This window comes from Macrotis lagotis, chromosome 1 (assembly GCF_037893015.1).
Source record: "Macrotis lagotis isolate mMagLag1 chromosome 1, bilby.v1.9.chrom.fasta, whole genome shotgun sequence".
Classification (NCBI taxonomy): Eukaryota; Metazoa; Chordata; class Mammalia; order Peramelemorphia; family Peramelidae; genus Macrotis; species Macrotis lagotis.
This window is the reverse complement of record NC_133658.1, coordinates 204,598,053-204,616,437: the sequence shown is the minus strand read 5'-3', so window position 1 is coordinate 204,616,437 and position 18,385 is coordinate 204,598,053. Positions and strand designations below refer to the sequence as shown.

Below are 18,385 nucleotides of genomic sequence, written 5' to 3'. Positions count from 1 at the left end.
TGACCTTGACTTTAAATGGTTAATGATATCTGACATTCACAGAAATACTTGTGAAATGATTGCCAGGATAGTAAGTAATCATTTCCTCAGGCTTAACATCAGATCAAGTTCATTTTAGAAGCGTCTCTTGCTTCAGAGCTTCTACTCTTTTTCAAGAAGGCATTCATGACATCCAATTTTGACAATTCTTAATTGTCTAAAAACTTCTTATTTCTTTCATTTTTCAGTATCAAACTATATCGTTCATCACTTTTTTGTTATCATTGCTGTACTCCTCCCATGCTCTGGAGTTGATAAGAAGATTATATGCTGATCTTGTTTGGAAGATCTTGTCAAATTTATCATAAAATCTTTTCTCTGTTTCTTCAACCTCTGCAAAGGTTACTGAATCATAAATTATGCTTATCTTCATGGTGGTTTATTTGGTTATACTCTTCATGAATCTGTAAAATGAAATAACCAATGTCCCATAAAGTGACATTTCTTGTAGCCTTGAGCTTGGAATGAAATAAACTTCACTGGCACCTTTGTTTACTGCCTGAAGAATAACCTGTCAATCCACAAGCATTTGTTAAACGTTTGCTATGGTCTAGGCACTGTGCCAAACACCAGAGATAGAAAAAAAAGGCTAAAACAGTTCTCAAGGAGCTTATATTCTAATGAGGGAGATGACGAGCAAAAAAAAAAAATTACCTTAATGAGATATTTATAGTATAAGCGGAAGTGTCTTTGATCAATTCCACAATTTAGCCCTGGCAATAGGAGGTGCAAAGCCATGTGTGAGGAGCATTCGCACTTCAATACTTTTCCCACTATGCCAGTCTGTCTCAGGACCAAAGTAACTATGATGGTGGCTTGAATTTTCACATTCATGTATAGCCTACAAGTAGCCAAAGCTTAGGTATGCATGAAGCTTATAATCTAGCAGAAGAATATAATATAGACACAGATATGAAATGCTATAAAATAATTATAGTGTAAGAAGAAAAGAATATAAAAGCTCAAAGCAGGTAGAATGTATGAATGAAAGTAAATGAAGCAAAGGTAATCTCTGAGTAGGGCAGTTAGGTAGTAAAGGGGAAAGATGCTCTGCCTGGAGTCAGGAGGATTCATCTTTTAGATTTCAAAATCTAATCTCAGATACTAGCTAGTTATATGACCCTAGAAAAGTCATTTAACCCTGCTTGCGTCATTTCCTCAATCTGTAAAATGAGTTGGAGAAAGAAAAGACAAACCATTCCAGTATCTTTGCCAAGAAAATCTCACATGACACCTTGAAGAGTTGAACACAACTGAAAAAAAAAACAACTGAAAATCTCTGACTGAGAAATTAGGGAAGACTTTCTGTAGGAAGGAAGTGGTAAAATTGTAGTTCATTCCCAAATTTTTAAAAGCATAGCAAAAATGCATCTTTTTCTAAACGCCATTCACAAAATAATTGGCTAATTTTCAATGTCCTTAATCAAAGTTTCAGTGATGTAATTAACTTAGAGAGGAAAACAGATTAATATCTTTGACCTCCAGAGACAATTGCCTTCTCCCCTCCCCAGGTGATCCACTAAGTTTTGGAATCTCATCTTGGGAATGAGTTGTCTTGATTGGTAAATGAGCAAAAACTTATTTAACCCGCTATATCTACCTGACCCTAAACCATGCTGCATAGCTAACTGAGGCCTCCATCTGCTGAGGGTAAAGTAAACCTAAGTTTACCTCAGCATTTTCCCTTCTGAATCTTTTGTGAATAGGAGTACTCCCTGCCACTTTTCAACTCATTTTGAGAACAGCAAGCAAATCAATATTACCATTGTCAATGAAAAGAGCATTTTAGTCTATTATCACTGCATTCACAGTCCCTGTGACTGTCCAGATTAACACTTTCTCCTGCCATTCCCTTTTATGTGTATCTTCTACATATTAGAATGAGAATTCCTAGAAGTCAGGTGTTGTCTTATTTTTGTAATTGTCCCTACAGTGCCTAGCTTTAGTATCTGGCAATAAGAAGTATAAAGAAATGTGTAAGTAAATTTTTTTCATTAATTTGTTCATGCAATACATATAAGACATATTTTTAATAGGGATAACAAAAAAATTAGATTAACCCTTGAATAACCAGAAAAATCACTTGACTATGACTTTTTATTAGCCATGGAATTATTTTTTCCTTTTTTGAGGAATTTTTGAGGGAAATTTTGTTCCTTTTACCCCCTTTCCTAAGAACCCACACCCAAAGGCTTAACATTTTTGGAACTGAATCAATTTCATCTGATTTCAGAGATGAAAACAATATGCTTCTATCATATTGTGGGGAGGAATATATGAAACCACAGTCTTGCATTACAATGCTCAACTCTATAAGCCATAAAACCTGATTTCTTGAAAAGGAACTTGTATCTATGAGACCTGAACATTTTTTTTCCATACTGAGATGTTAGTAGTGAGCTGGTAGAACAGGAAAAATTTCCTCTGTGATTGCTTTTGATTCAACAAGGTAGGCGATGCAAATTATCAAGCATTGGTTCAAGGCATAACTGAAACTGCAGAGGTTAGCTCTGTGGCCAAAGCAAATATATATATCTCTATCTCTATCATCATCTCTGTTGCTATCTCTATCTCTATCTCTATCTCTATCTCTATCTCTATCTCTATCTCTATCTCTATCTCTATCTCTATCTCTATCTCTATCTCTCTCTCTCTCTATAGAAATAGGTAGATAGATAGATAGATAGATAGATAGATAGATGATAAATAGATAGATAGAGTGACTGTTTTATAAGTAATTTCTAAGAACTGGCACTTTTTTATTGACTGACTAGTCAGGGATAAACTATATTTTTTGCCTGGAGCCAAATAAGGAAACACTCTGCTAGATCAAAACACTACAACTTTCATTTCAGCTGCCCCCATTGATTTCTGAAAAGTCATGGGGCTTGGGGGTGGTAGGGAAAGAGAGAAGAGATGAAAAAGAGCAGTCACATTTACCAGTTGGATGCCAAGATTTCTTGTGCTGCAGGGAAACTTTTTCTTTCACTGATAGGAATGAAGTTTCCATTATTTCTGCTGCTCGGGAAACATCTCGACTTGTTCTCTCTGGCATTTTAAAGAAGGAGAAGAGTTGAGCTGGGGAATTTAGTTCCCTCTTTTTGAGGTTCCTGATGAACAAAGAAGATACATAAAAATAATTAGCTTTTTCAGTGGTATTAAATAACTAGAATTCAAGTGATATAGAACATTATGGCCTAAGGTCTAACCTGTTAACAAAATAAAAATTATAAATGAAAGAACAAATAGAAGTGAAAAATTAAAAGGAATTATGATTTTACTTTGTATCCAGCAAAATGACAAAGATGATAAAAGAGAAATAATCAATTTTGGAGGAGTTGTGGAAAGTCAGGCGAACTTGGGAATCCTAACAAACATACGGGAAAGCAATTTGGAATTGTATTAAGAAAGTTTTAAAATATTCATAACATTTGATGCAGAGATCTTGCTGGTAGGTGTCAACTTGAAATAGATAAAATATAAAGAGGATGATGGCAAAGTGTAGTAGAACTTTATTTTCTCTTTCTTGGCATAAGTAGTGGAATTTTAGAACAAACCTCTATTTCAGTGATTACTGGATAGTTACATACAGTTTCAGTCTTTATCCTAATTCTTGGTTATGGTCAACTAAAGAATGCTTTTGCTTTGTCTTGTACTTCTAAAATGAATGACAGAATAACAGATTAGAAAGGCTGTATCTCTCATTCTGTGAAACGTTAAAAACTGCTCCCAAGGACAATGGATGACAAGTTGAGAAGCCAATATCACTATGTTTTCTAGATACTATAAATACCTGTGGGAAATGTCTCATATTTAAAAGCCCATTTGTCTCTTCTTCTTTTGTCACACTTCCATTAGTAACAATTGGCACTTCTCTTTTCAAGTAATAAATTTACAAAATGTAATATTTTACTGCCTTGTATTCTAAGTTGTAAACAGAAGAATTACTTGCCATGATAAAAGAAAAGTAGTGTATTTTTACAAGATATTTAGAGAATTAGAGAAATACTTTTTTGGTAGTAGCAAAGAATTGAAATAAAGTACATGGCTGTTAATTTGGAAATGACTAAAAAAAGCCACAATACAAATATCTAGAAATGAAGGTGATAGCAAAAGACATCTAGAAACATTTTTTTAGTTTTTTTTTTTACAAGGCAATGGGGTTAAGTGACTTGCCCAAGGCTAAACAGCTAGGTAATTATTAAGTGTCTGAGGCCGGATTTGAACTCAGGTACTCCTGACTCCAGGGCCAGTGCTCTATCCACTGTGCTACCTAGCCACCCCTAGAAACTTTTTAAAAGGCATTTCTAAGAATCAAGAATGATCATCAATTGGAAAATAGCTGAAAAAATTGTAGTATATGTATATGATGGAACACTATTGTTCTATAAGATATCATGAGGAATGAGATTTCATAAAAGCCTGGGAAGACTTGTGTGAATTGAGGCTGATTGAAATGAACAGAACCAGAAGAACTTTATAAGTACTAACAAAAACATGGGGTGATGATCAACCATGATGGACTTGATTATTTCAACAGTACAAAAATCAAAGACAATTTTAAAAGGTTTGAGATGGGAAATACTATCCATATCCAAAGAAAGAATTGTGGAGTTTAAATGAGGACCAAAGTTTGTTATGGATCCATGTTTAGCATGATTATAAATGTAGAGCCTATATCAGATTGCTTTCTGTTAGGGGGGAGAGGGGAGGGAAAAATTGTAAAACTCAAAACCTTGCAAAAAAATGATGATTGGTAAAAACTAATGAAATATTAAAGAAAAGAAAACAAAGGACAAACAAACAAGCAAGCAAAAAAGAATGACAGGATCACAGAGACCCAACAGATCAAGTTTCTCATTTGGCAAAAGATGAATCTCAGGTCTAGAGAAATCAGTGTCATATTAAACATGACACTTTGAGGAATGGGAAGATAGGTTTGTATTCTCATTCTTCTACTTGGCTTTTCTGAGCATCAGTTGGAGGGAGGGGAAGGTGACTAATGAATTTCTATTGTCATTTCTAGATCTCATTCCTTTGGCCTCAGAGTTTTCAAAGATCACTTAACTCAAAGGTGTTAAATCCAGGATTGGAACTTGGGTTTCTTGACTCCTTATTTCTCTGTTTCATTTATTATACTACACTATTCTCAACAGTATCCAACCAATGAAAAAGAAAATATAAGTAAATGACATGAATGGCAAGACAATCACCAGGTTGATTGTTTATAATTTTTTCCGATTCCTTCCCTACTCTTTGACCATCTCATGAATAATTTTGATTCATAAGAACTACACTTACAGGGAATCAGAATAAGGTTGGGGGAGAAGGAGACAGACCTCTCCAAGATTCATTGCCTTCCTAGACTTTCTGCTTTGATGAAAACAGTAGAAGAAGCAAAACAAAAACAAAATCAATGACTATGGTTATGCTAACATCATCTCTTTTGGTTGCTGTTTGTTTTAGTAGCTGTAGTGGAAAAGAACTACAAGGAAAATCAACAAGGATTGACTTGCACCTTGTTTAGCTTCCAATAGCTTTTCTGCCACTGAAACTGGTGAATAGTTAAGTGGCAACAGTGAATAAAGAGACCTGGAACTAGTTCAAATCTTGCCTCAGATTTTTATTAGTATATTATAACTTTTGGGCAACCTCTGTCCACCTCAGGTAACTCACTGCAAAACTGTAGATAATAATATCATCAACATCTCAGGACTTTTATGAGGGAATGAAATAATAATTGTAAAGTATACATGTTATTTTATTATTATTATTATTATGTATTAGTATTTAAATGTTTTTGTTATTGCCTAATAATACAATTTATTAATATAGACATTTTAAATAAATGGTATTAGTATTGCTATCAATGTAATTTCTTGATACATATTCATTAATATAAAAGCTACTATTATTGAATTATCAATAATATTATTATTATAGTAGTAACTAAAATGACTAGTGAAAAGTGAGGATTTTCTAAGGTTAATAAAGACCTCAGTTATAGCCTCAGTTTAGGCTTCTTAAGATTCTTTATGCTTTTGGAGTTCTAAGTATATCCAAATCTGGGTACCAAACTATAATGGACCATTTACAATGTCAAAGTTGTTCAGAGGAGCCAATCTATAGATTGGCTCTAAGGAACTCAAATCTATGCTATATGAAAATCAATTAAAGGAACTGTTGATGCTTAACTTGGATGACACTTATCAATTTTCAGAAAACTGAACTTGATAAGGTAGGACCATGCATGACCCCATCTAACCAATTTGATTGAAACCTCTTAAATAGGTTTTCTATGTTAGAAGATTAGCTCTTTGAGAACAGGGACTATTAGGATTTTTCTATGCATAGCCCTTATGCATTATGTGCAAATTCTTTTTTCTCCCTCCCTCCTTCCCTCATTGCCTCCTTCTCTCATTCCCTCCCTCCTCCCTTCCCCCTTCCCCTTCCCCCCTTCCTCCCTTCCTCCCTTCCTCCCTTCCTCCCTTCCTTCCTTCCTCTAATCTCAGCACTTTATTCACTATACCAGCTGGCTACCTTACATAGAGATTATTTTTTCTTCATGTGACTTGGGCTAACACTTTGTACCTACTTTGAGCTTTTGCATTCTTTTCTTCTTACACTATAATTATTTTACAACACTGCCTTTCTATGTCTATGTTATACTCTTCTGCTAGATTGTAAACTCCATACATACCTAAAATAGAGTATTCATGTGGATTATACAGGAATGTAAACATTCAGAGCAATATCATAGTTACTTTGGTCCTGAGAAAATTGGAATAGTGGGGAAAGGACTGCAGTGTGAAAGCTCCTGACACATGGCATTATAATCTCCTATGTTCTTGGCTAAATTGTGGGACTGATCAAAGATTCTTCCACTTGTACTATAAATACCTCTTTTGGGCATTTTTTTTTACTTCTTGTCCCCCTTCATTAGAATAGAAATTCCTTAAGAACTGTTTTTGCCTTTTTTTTGTTTCTCTGGTGTTTAGTACAGTACCTAGACCATGACAAACACTTAACAATGCTTGTTGAGGGACGGATAGGTGGCGTAGTGGATAAAGCTCTGGACCTGGACTCAGGATTACCTGGGTTCAAATCCGGTCTCAGACACTTAATAATTACCTAGCTATGTGGCCTTGGGCAAGCCACTTAACCCCATTTGCCTTGCAAAAACCTAAAAAAAAAAACCCAAAACAAAATAATGCTTGTTGACTGAGGGGATCTTCTTCAGGCAGTAAACTAAGGTGTCAGTGAAGTTTATCTCATCCCAAGGTCAAGGCTACAAGATATGTCAGTTTATGGAACATTTGGTCATTTCATTTTACAGGCTCATGAAAGTATAACCAAACAAACCACCATGAAGATAATTGTAATTTATTATTCAGTACCTCATATAGAGGTTGAAAAAGTAGAGAAAAAATTATGACAAATTTGACAAGATCTTCCAAACAAGATCAGCATATATCTTATCAGTCTCAGCGCAAAGGCTGTCATGGGGGGAATACAGCAATGATAACCAAAAGTGATGAAAGTTATAGATTAATATTGAGAAATGAAAGAAAACAGGTTTTTAGGCTACTAAGAATTGTCATAACTGTATGTATTTCTTGACAAAGGGAGTAGAAGTCTCTGAATTCAGCAAACAGGATATGATGCCAGTAAAATGAAATTGACTTGATCTTAATCATGAGGAAATAACTATGAAGTACCCTTAACCACTAAAAATTTAATTTCTTCTTACATTAAGCTATTCTTTTTCAAATGGGGAAATTACTTAATTGTATTAAATGACCTCAGTTTTAAATAGTAATTCAAATTTCTCTAGCCCTTTTATGCTTATAAGACCCATCACATTCATCATATCATCCAGTTCTGATAACCATGAAAATTTGGTCATATCTTTGTCATAAAAGAAAACAGATACTCAGAGAGGTGGATTGTAATTTTATTTGAGACAACATTTATTTGTTGCCTACTATTTGAGAGTCATTAAGAAGAGAGCTAAGGATACAAAAACAAATCAAAGTAACCTCTGTCCTCAAGAGCTTATTGTCAACTGGTTTGTCATAACTCTATTAATTAGAAATGCTAAAACAAGTCTAGGCATTCTGACATCAATTTTTTTCTTCCATTTTGCTGTCTTATTACATAAGCCCTCTAAAACAACTTAATTAGAGAAGATCTGCAAACCACACATGTTTTTCATATCATTAATGGATTTGTCATTTTACTTTTTGTAAACTCTGTTCATTTTATTCTGCAGTTATTACCTGCATATTCCTCTCACTTGATTCCTAATCCATTCTCTGTATACAAAGTCCCAATGATTGAAGAAATAACTGGAAAAAAATAGTAAACCTTATTGCCAAACCTTGTGCTAAGGTCTGGGTATATAAAAACAGAAGAAAAGACAGTCCTCATCCTTAAGGAATTTACAACTCTTGTGAGGAGAGACAACATACATGGGGAAGGAGCATTTTTGTTTGAAAGTTATTGAAAATGGGCAAATGGAATCCAAGGCAAGCCAAGAGTTTGTGGATCTGAGTAGATTGACAGTAGGCATCTAACTATGGATTTGAGTCTGATTCTAGGACTAGACTAGAGATTATGCCAATAGCAGTGATGAGGCTAGTGAAAAGATTTAGATTTATACAGTAGATCATGGTTGGATGTGGTTTAATAGAAGAGGCCACTTGAAGCGGTCAGTTGTTGCTTGTATACAGTGATGTTTGTCTCTTCATGATACCATTTGGGGTTTTCTTGACAAAAGGTGCAATAGTGATTTGCCATTTCCTTCTCCAGTTAATTTTACAGACAAAGAAACTGAGACAAATAGGACTAACTTGCCCAGGGTCACACAGCTAACAAATGTCTAAGGCTGAATTTGAACTCAGGAAGGTGAATCTTCCTGACTCCAGTCTTGGCACTCCATCTGCTGCCCAACTAGCTGCTGACATACCCAGTGCTTCTAACCAAATGAGACAATATAGAAGTCTTTTGCAAATGTGCCACATTAAACAAATAGTTATTTTTAAGAAATCATTATTTGGGGATATTTAAAAAAGCAAATTTATTACAAAAAATCTCAATGCACTCTCATGAACATGTAGCATACCTTTTATGTCAAAATTTAGAAAAATGATGAAAATGCTAATCCTTGTTAATTGCTTTTGTTCCCCCCCACACACCCTGTTTCTCAGAATCCGGTGGGACAGAGTAAGTAGCAATGTTTAATGACTGGTAAGAAGATCTTTTTGTCAGCACTGAAATCAATTTTCGACATCCCAGAATATCCAACTGGTACATCTTTGTCCTAATGCTTGAATATGACACAAGTCCCTTAGGCTATAAACTTTTAAAGCTATTCCAAGAACAGGGGTTACAGAAGAGAAAAAGAGCAAGTCTACATTATGAGAAAGCTCAAACCCACAAATATCCATGGAGTACCTGCCAATTTAAATTTATCCAAGAGTTGAAAGGGATCTCAAGTTTAATAACACCTGATGAATACTATGACATTAGGAAGAGATAAAATTATTATCATTTATTTTACAGATGAATAAATAAGCACAAGAGAAGACAAATAGTTTTTCTGGGGTCATATTGCCCAGACATGATAGAAGACAATTAGGACTCAATCTCTTGACTTTTGGAGCAGGTTTATTTATGTTTTTAATGATATAATATTGTTCAAGGCACTTGACAGAAATCTATTGTATACAAAAGACATCATTAAATTGTCCACATGTTTTTAAGTGCATTTTATGATCTTCCTGAATATACACTACTGATTTGTTTAAAATATTTTTGTTTGCTTCCTAATTTATAGCTGGAGAATTAGTCTGTGTTTATGTGATTCTAAAACTTTCAGTCCATTTGGTAAAAAAAAAAATCAGGCTGATTGGCTACCTGTTACCAGGAAGCCAAGGATGTTCTGACTGGAAGATTGAAGTTAATGATTGAGCTGGGAGAAATGACTTGATATTTGGGCATCATGTGAATGAAGACAGCAGTTCTGGCTTCAACTCTGCCTCAAACCAGCTATGTAGCTTGGATATTTTCTCATCTGCTTGGGACTCAATTTCTTTCTGTGCAAAATGATTAGACAAGATGATTCCCTAAGGTTCCCTGCCAGCTCTAAATCCAATGGGTCTAGAATCCTTTTCAACCAAGAAACACAACAATTTGGTTAAAACACAGCTCTCTTGAAATAATTCCTCATGGAATATTTTTTCTAGATTTTTGGAGATTTCTAATAGTAGAGAAGGATTTGCTCCTTTTTCAAAAAACATGCACCTTGCATATTTTTCACTTTGATTATTTTGAATATCTTTCTAAAGTGTACCTTATGTTGTCCATTTTCAACAGAATGAATGCATTATATGATGTTTTTCTTGATGGACTTCTTTTTATCAACTGAGATATATGTACAGTGCTTAGCATAGTGACAGTAGGCAATTAATAAATGCTTATTTCCTTCCCTTTCCCCATTTATCATATATATTGATTATTTTACTCTGATACAAAGCAGAGATAGCCTCAGGACTAAATGACAATATGTTTTGATACTGCCTTGGCCCAGATTGTCACAATTAATGAATGTGTCTATTTTTTTAGGGTGGTTTTTTTTTTTGGCAAAGCAATTGGGGTTAAGTGGCTTGCCCAAGGCCACACAGCTAGGTAATTATTAAGTGTCTGAGACCAGATTTGAACCCAGGTACTCCTGACTCCAGGGCTGGTGCTTTTATTCACTGCACCACCTAAACCACCCCTAAATGTGTCTATTTTTAACAAGTGCATCTCCTTCACCTGTTAACTATTACTTCTCACTAATTTCAATTTTTTTGGCCTAACAACAAATACCTTGTCCAAACACATAAACTTTAGATTTACTATTTTTAATCTTCTGTGGGTGGAGAAAACACAAATAAGGTAATATATAAAACAAAAAGTACACAGGTACTATATAAGGACACATGAGCCAATAAGTGAATAATTAAAATCATCAACTTTTGTGAAATTTATCTGAGTTCTCAAAATTCCTTTTAAAATCTTTTTTTCTTGGTATTTCAAATAGAAAGGTTGCCAGATGGGTGAAGTGGATTGGTAAGGTACTAATATTTCAATTTCTGGATATAACGTTTAAAGTATATAATCATTTAAATCCTACTCTGATTCTGGTTTCTTAAAAAATTCTTTCTGGTTGTGGCAGAAAGAACATGATGAAGTGCAAGAGCACTATGTTTAACAGTAATAGGGTTCCAGCTATTTAAGTATAATCTATTTTACCTGGTGCCTAACTGTGAGGAGGTTTGAGAAGCCTGACGCTGGAAATGAGAGGGAATAATCATTGACCTTTCCCTCTACTTCAAAGTATGCACAAGTACTCTGTGACTGTTTTCTTTCAGTATAGTTTTTGGAGGGGATTTTTGGAAGGCAATAGGGTTAAGTGACTTGCCCAAGGTCACACAGCTAAGTATTAAAGTGTCTGAGATTGAATTATGCCACCTAACCACTAACTACTTTCAGCTAATTTTATGGTGATGAGAAAAACTTTTAATTGGCTGCTCGTCTAGAAGAGAATGAGAACACAAAAAACTTCATTGGAAGAACTTTACTGCTTTTCAGTCTCAAAGCTTTTGGCTGAGGTGGTGGTTGAACCTTCACCTCAGGTTTCCTCTCCTATTTAGTCTAACATGACTAATGAAGAAATGTGAATTTGTTCTTTGCCTTTTTGTGTTTGTTCTTCCATAATTAGATGGAGTATCAGAAACAGAATGAATCATTTGGTGCCTTTTGAACTTTAAAGGAATGGAAGAATCACTCAAGGTCAAGCAGCCTCAAACAATAGCAGAGCCTGTGGATGACCACAGCAGTTAAACCTGATGAGTCAGTAAAAGCTTGGGAATCGATTTACTTGAACCTCCCTAGAAATGAATGAATCTAGCAGCTGAGGAAAGGCAGTAACCATAATACACCAAGAACTGAACTTAATGGGAGAATGATTTGAAGATATGACTTTAAGTTTAAACCCACTCTTCCTGGGGTCCAAAGTGTAGAAGGGAGAAAGTCCAAATTCATGGATGATACCTTAGCTCTTACTATATCTTCTTTGTAAATTTTGTTTTTTAAACCTAATTGACATTAATTAGTTATCAGCAATATCAAGAAGTCAAAATGATACTGATACTAATCAATATAAGGTAAATATTAAGATAACGGGAAAATATTAACTGTGATTGATATGTGAGGAATAGGGTTTCTTGAGGATAATATTTGAAAAACTTCCCTTCCCCAAACATCAGTGTTAATCCTAAAACTTTTAAATAGAAAGAGCTGAGCTCTGATGTGTTAGTTTGAGCGTGAGTTTCTCATCCCTTTGGGACTCAATTTCTTTCTGTGCAAAATAATATCATTAGATGTGTGGGAAAAAATCTGCAATTTTTGAGAGTCTGATTTTAATGAAGACTTGAGTACTAAAGGGAAGTCTCTTCCATTTCAAGGAGCTTATTTCAGTGACCTAAGTCACTGAATCCTTTTGTGAGGTCCGCATGTAGTAATTAATTGATCCTAGTTTATTTACTTTCACCCCTTCTTTTTATACTTGAACCTGCCAATCTAAGAATATCCTTGTTGTGACAGAGTTCACCTGAAGAAAATTTAAAAATTACTTTGGTATATGCATCTAAAGTTTGCCTAAATGATTTAAGGAATCATCTATAATATAGAGATCCCTGGAGACATTTTGATGTGCCTTTTATTGAACTACATCCCATAGAGAACTTTTTTTATCCCAATTCTAGTTGGATAGCCCTAGATGCTAAGAGAATCATGAAAAAAGTTCTCACCCAGCAAAGTTTAGTTTTTCAACTAAGGATGAGAGGGTGACTTCCTATTGATCTCTGATCACAGTTTCCTTTGGGGAGAACTCTATGCTTGTTGGAAGCTGAGCTCAGATTACAGTACATCAGTTTTTCATTTTCTCTTGGTTGCATATATTTTCCCCATTTCCATTTTACTTTTATTTTCTTTGAGTTCCTTAAAGTCCTTATTAAAGCCTAAATGTGCAATAATTTCAGATATGACAAAATGTCATTTGTTTGGTGCCATTGCAGAACTACCTTTGTGATTTCTGTCCCAAAATGTGGAATGGTGTGATATTTATAACATATGGATTATTCTAGGACTTTTTTATTATAAAGCACTAGAAAATTATATTGCTAAACTTCTGAGGGAGCCTAGAGAACTATTCTGAGCTGGGAATATTGACAATAAAACTGCTAAATACACTCCAGGGAATTACAAAGGACAGCAAATTTTAACCAGGAGGAATAACATAGTATCACTTGGGGTTGCTAAATAGAAGGGACCTTCCCTTCTTCATGCAGAGCATGTGAGAAAAAGTCTCTTTCTTCTTGCTTGTTATGAGGTTGCTTTTAATTGCATACTGAGCTTAAGTTCTTGAAAAATAAACATGACCAATCTCTGCCCTTCAGTTGGACTCAAGATGACTTTGTGAGCTTCTGAGTCAGGGAAGAATAATCTCACATTGAGGCTGTGTGTGATTTCCTAGACAAGCCTTTGTCTGGGATGGAGCCACCTCCTAATTGCATCTCCTTTTTTAAAGGGTCTAGTGAGCTTTTGAAAGGCATCTGGTTTCTTCTATCTGTCCAGACACTCAAATAGCAGACTCTTGGCTACCAGAGAAGTTGAGTTAACAACAGTGACAGCAATAAATATCAAAGGCAGTACAGAACCAGCTGAGAGAGTTAGGAAAAACAGAAAAGAAAAACCACAAGAATGAGAGAAATCCACTTGGTAGTGCCTGGGTTTTACTCAGTGGTAGTGAAACATAAGATATCAAATGTCTGTGTGTGTGAATTAGCTTTTTAAATAATTATAATGATTCTGTAATGGTGATATGGCATGTGTTTAAAGTTTCTTAGATCTCTTCTCATGGTGGTCATGGGCAGCTCCTTCAGGGAGGGTGATGATGATGTGAAGTGATCATGGAGTCTGAGTTAACTTCTGTAACTCATTCCAAGTAATTATTCACATGTTAAAGAGTGGCTTTTTAATTGGCTATGGAAGCATTCAAACCACCTGAAGGCCTCAGCTATTATCACTCTGCACTTCATTTGTTTTTGGGGAAACTAGCTGAGTGTATTACCTACATCTGGTGAGAGAACACATCAAGCATCAGAGTTTCAAGGTGGTCAGAATAAAGAACATGGAATTCTGAGAGTCAGAGTCTAGGCAGGGTTTTGAAGCCAGGATAGCATCTATGACCCAAAAAACAAAGCACTTCAGGAGCACCATACATTGTTCAAATACTGCTTTGTATGGTAATCATACCACATTTATATGTGAACTTGGTGGGGACCAATGTGAGTGTTCCTCCCCAGAGATCAAGGTACTGTGGTTTAGAGTATGACCTAGAAGTATTGGAGAAAAAAAAAATATATATATATATATATATATACACATTAATAAATATACATTTTGTTTTTATGATAACTTTGAAATAAATATTCCTTTGTAAAAGGTAACTAATGCTAAATGATTAAATCCAGCTAAGGTTCTAGTTACTAGTTACTAGATCTGAAAAATTAGAGAAATGGGGAGGAGAGCTTGAGCCAATGACACTGGAGAACAAACAACTCCAACACTGGATATCTTTTTTACTTCTTTCCTTCCTGTTAGGAAACCTCTTAGAGGAAAAAGGCAGTTCCACTGTGCTAGAATAACTATGTATCTAGTTATTTTCATGTTGTAGCTCTAATTAGAATGTGAGTTAATTGAGAGTAAAGACTTTATTTTTTTCTTTTCCTTGTGTTATTAGTGCTTAGCAATCGGGCATGTTTTTTCAATGATAGGACTCATAATGACATTATGTAGGTAAGAGTCCCATATCCCATTTCCCAGGTTGGAGAACAGAGGCAAAATAATAAATAAAATAACTTGAATGGAGGAAAAGTCAGGGAATGTCTTAATAAAAAAGATTTCATCCTGTAAAAGAATTCTATATTACATTAAATTTTACAAAATACTTTCCCCACAAAAATCTCGGAGGTAATATAGTACATTGTTGTAGTTTTAGTATGTATGTCATTTAAATAAAGTTGGACTCTTGATGAACCTATTTGGGTTTTTTTTTTTTTTTGGCAAAGATATTCGAGTGGTTTATCATTTCCTCCTCCAGCTCATTTTGCAGATGAGGAAAGTGAGGTAAACAGGGTTAAGTGACTTGTCCATGGTCATACAACTAGTAAATGAATGAGACTACATTTGAGCTCAGGTCTTCCTGATTCCAAGTCCAGTGCTCTATCCTTATTAGTGTCCCACTGTCCTCAATATTCCACTTAGTATCCTGCTTTGAAGATGAGCAAAGGGAGATTCAAAGAAGTAATTGTCATTATTTTATTAACAATTAACAAGTATTGGAGACAAGATTTGAAAGTAGGTCTCCTGACTCCAAATTAAGCAAAATTTTCTGCCATACTACACTGTTGCATGAAAATATTCTACTGTTGTAAACTATATTTTAAAGAAAACATATTTCATGGTTCTGCAAGTTATCAGGAAGAAAGACCTCTATGATGTTTAATTTTTTTAAATCATATTATATCCATAGTGTATTTATGTTCTCAGTGCTCCAGCTAGTTTCATGACTAGAGAAGCCACAGTTGCCTGCTACAGAAAATTTTCTGTTTTCTTCTCATGGTCTCCCCCAGTGTATTCTCAATACTCATAAACTATTCACATAAAGATTTTCTAGAGATGACAAAACAGACATATAGGTCAATGGTGACCAGTGTTTTTTCAGACTTTTTTTGGATATATATTTGATTGCCATTCATTTATTATCACTCCCTTTTTCAAATGTCTTGGAGTTTGACCTCTTCATTTTTTTTCAGATAAATAAAGTGAAATTTTGAGTAGTGAAGTGATCATTCTATGATTACAAATGTAGAAAGCAGAGGATTGAAACCAGGCACTTTTCTTAAGTTTATCTTCACTTATTTTCCTGAAGTGGTAGAATCCAAAAATAATGGTTCACTATCATAGTTAATGAGACAATAACTTTTCTAAAATGCCCATCTCATGTCTGTTAGCTTCTCTCCAGCTTCATTGGTAAATGCTCAGGGTCATCTGCCTTGATTGGATAGATCCTCAAACTATATTTTGGTGGATTTTTTAAAAAATATTTCTAAGGTAATATCACATATTGTTTTCTGTCATCATCCTGCATAGTGTTTTATAACTGAGTTTATATTCTAAATTGGTATTCACCATAGCTACAATATCTATTTCCTTGCCCCAAACATCACAAATTTTTGGTTTAAGTATTCTTGGGCAGGTATTACAGTAAGTTGTTAGCACTGTTTTAATTTCTCCAAGAAAAGGAAATAATCGAGTCAATGTTGTTATTTAAGTCCATTTTCCATTTTTATAGTTAAAAATTTTATAAATGTTACATTGAAACTGGTGAAACTGCATTTGGAATCTTCTTACTTAAATCAAGTCTCCCCCCCACACACCATTGGTATTTACTTGACCTTTTCTCTAGCCAATCAATTGTCCTTAGACTCTATTCCATTATTAATGAATTATTTCCTAACTGCTAAGATATAACTTAGCCCCTTGCTTGGGACATACTAGGTATATAATAAATGTTTACTGATTGAATTTTTTGGGGGGTGATTTAATTCTCATTACAGCCAGTGTCTTTTTTTTGCAAGGCAAATGGGGTTAAGTGGCTTGCCCAAGGGCACACAGCTAGATAATTATTAAGTGTCTGGGGTCTGATTTGAACTCAGGTACTCCTGGGCTGGTGCTCTATCCACTGTGCCACCTAGCTGCCCCACAACCAGTATATTTCAATTCAAGTTGTTCAGGTATGAACAATCCACCAGTTTTTAGTTGCTTTTGATCATGCCTATTTAAATCAAATGTCTATTCAGTCAAATGAAGTAGCAAATAATAAAAAAAAAACTATTGGAGTCAGGCTTATGAAGTCAAGCACCATGTAAATGTAAATGTTCTTGGAAGTAAACAAAACTTTAATTGCAAAGGATAGACTATAACAATTTCTGCCACTATTCTTATTGCTGTTTATTGAAATTGTCATGGAAAAATTTTTGCCTGGCAATGTGACTGATCATAACAAAATGTTGACCACCTGTCTTAGTGTAGCTAATATAGCTGGAACTGGATCTACCACCAGTTCCTATATTCATGAACTTGATTGAAAGGGAACTAGTAAGGCGATTAAACTTTATGTAGCACCTGTTACCAGCTTAGTAAATAACTTTGTTGTTGCCCTCTCAAGACGTTGAATATTTCTCCAACATATTTTGTACAAGGCTGAAATTTCTCATGAAAATAAAGTTTTATCTAAACTTTATATTTTCCCCAGTAACTATTCTAGTACAGTATGCTGAATAAAATCAGCATCTAATAAATGCTCATAAAACAATTTTTTTATAATCCTCTATCTTAGTTATTGCAATAAGATCAATGAAATATCAGAATATATATTGACTTGTTTTAGAGGATCTGTAAAGTTATTTGGGAAGCTTCTCAATTTCTTTATCTTCTGTCTCAATATAAAGAAGAAACTTTATACTATAGGCAAAAAAATTTCAAAGGCCCACAAAGGACCAATTTTTCAAAAATCTCATAGAATGGAGTATTAAAAAGTGAAAAGTGGTCTCATATAAAAAGTATAAAATCAAGGAAAATTTCTAAACATACATATGCTTTCCAGTTGCAAAATTATTCAATATTTTAAAAATCATGTTCCCTAAATAAATTTTCCTTATTATCAAAATATTACAAAAATGTACATATGTTGTAATTCTGGTGTATAAGGAAATGCATCAAATTTTGTCATTCAGTTGTTTCAGTCATATCCAACTTTTTATAACCCAACTTAATTTTTTTTATCAAAGATACTGGAGTAGTTTTCTATTTGCTTATCCAGCTCATTTTACAGATGAGGAAACTTAAGCAAAAAGATTTTGACTTATATTTGCACAGTTAAAATCTGAGGATTTGATCTCAGGAATCCCAGGACTCTATGTGCTGCATCGCCTAGCTGCTCCTACTTATTAATTTACCTAAAAGTTATTCTTAGTGGTCTAGTGAATTCTGGAAAAATTAGGAAAAAAATTTCTGATAAAAGTTTAGATTTAGATAGAAATAGAGATACACTTTGATAAAAGAATGCTCATACATACATATATATATAAAACCGATATACATATTATTGTTCATATATTTTGAGCACTTTATTGAGGAATTATTTTTATCTTTCAACTATGTACAGACATAC

General features: G+C 34.3%; 1 protein-coding gene across 1 annotated transcript in view; it reads right to left on the bottom strand.

The window, feature by feature from the left end:
* Positions 1 to 18,385, bottom strand: part of TPO (thyroid peroxidase) — a 285,568-nt gene that overhangs the window by 141,001 nt on the left and 126,182 nt on the right. Inside the window, exon 3 of the mRNA XM_074233541.1 lies at positions 2,980 to 3,149. Within this exon, the coding sequence (XP_074089642.1) occupies positions 2,980 to 3,149 (170 nt within the window). The remainder of the gene's footprint in view (positions 1 to 2,979; positions 3,150 to 18,385) is intronic.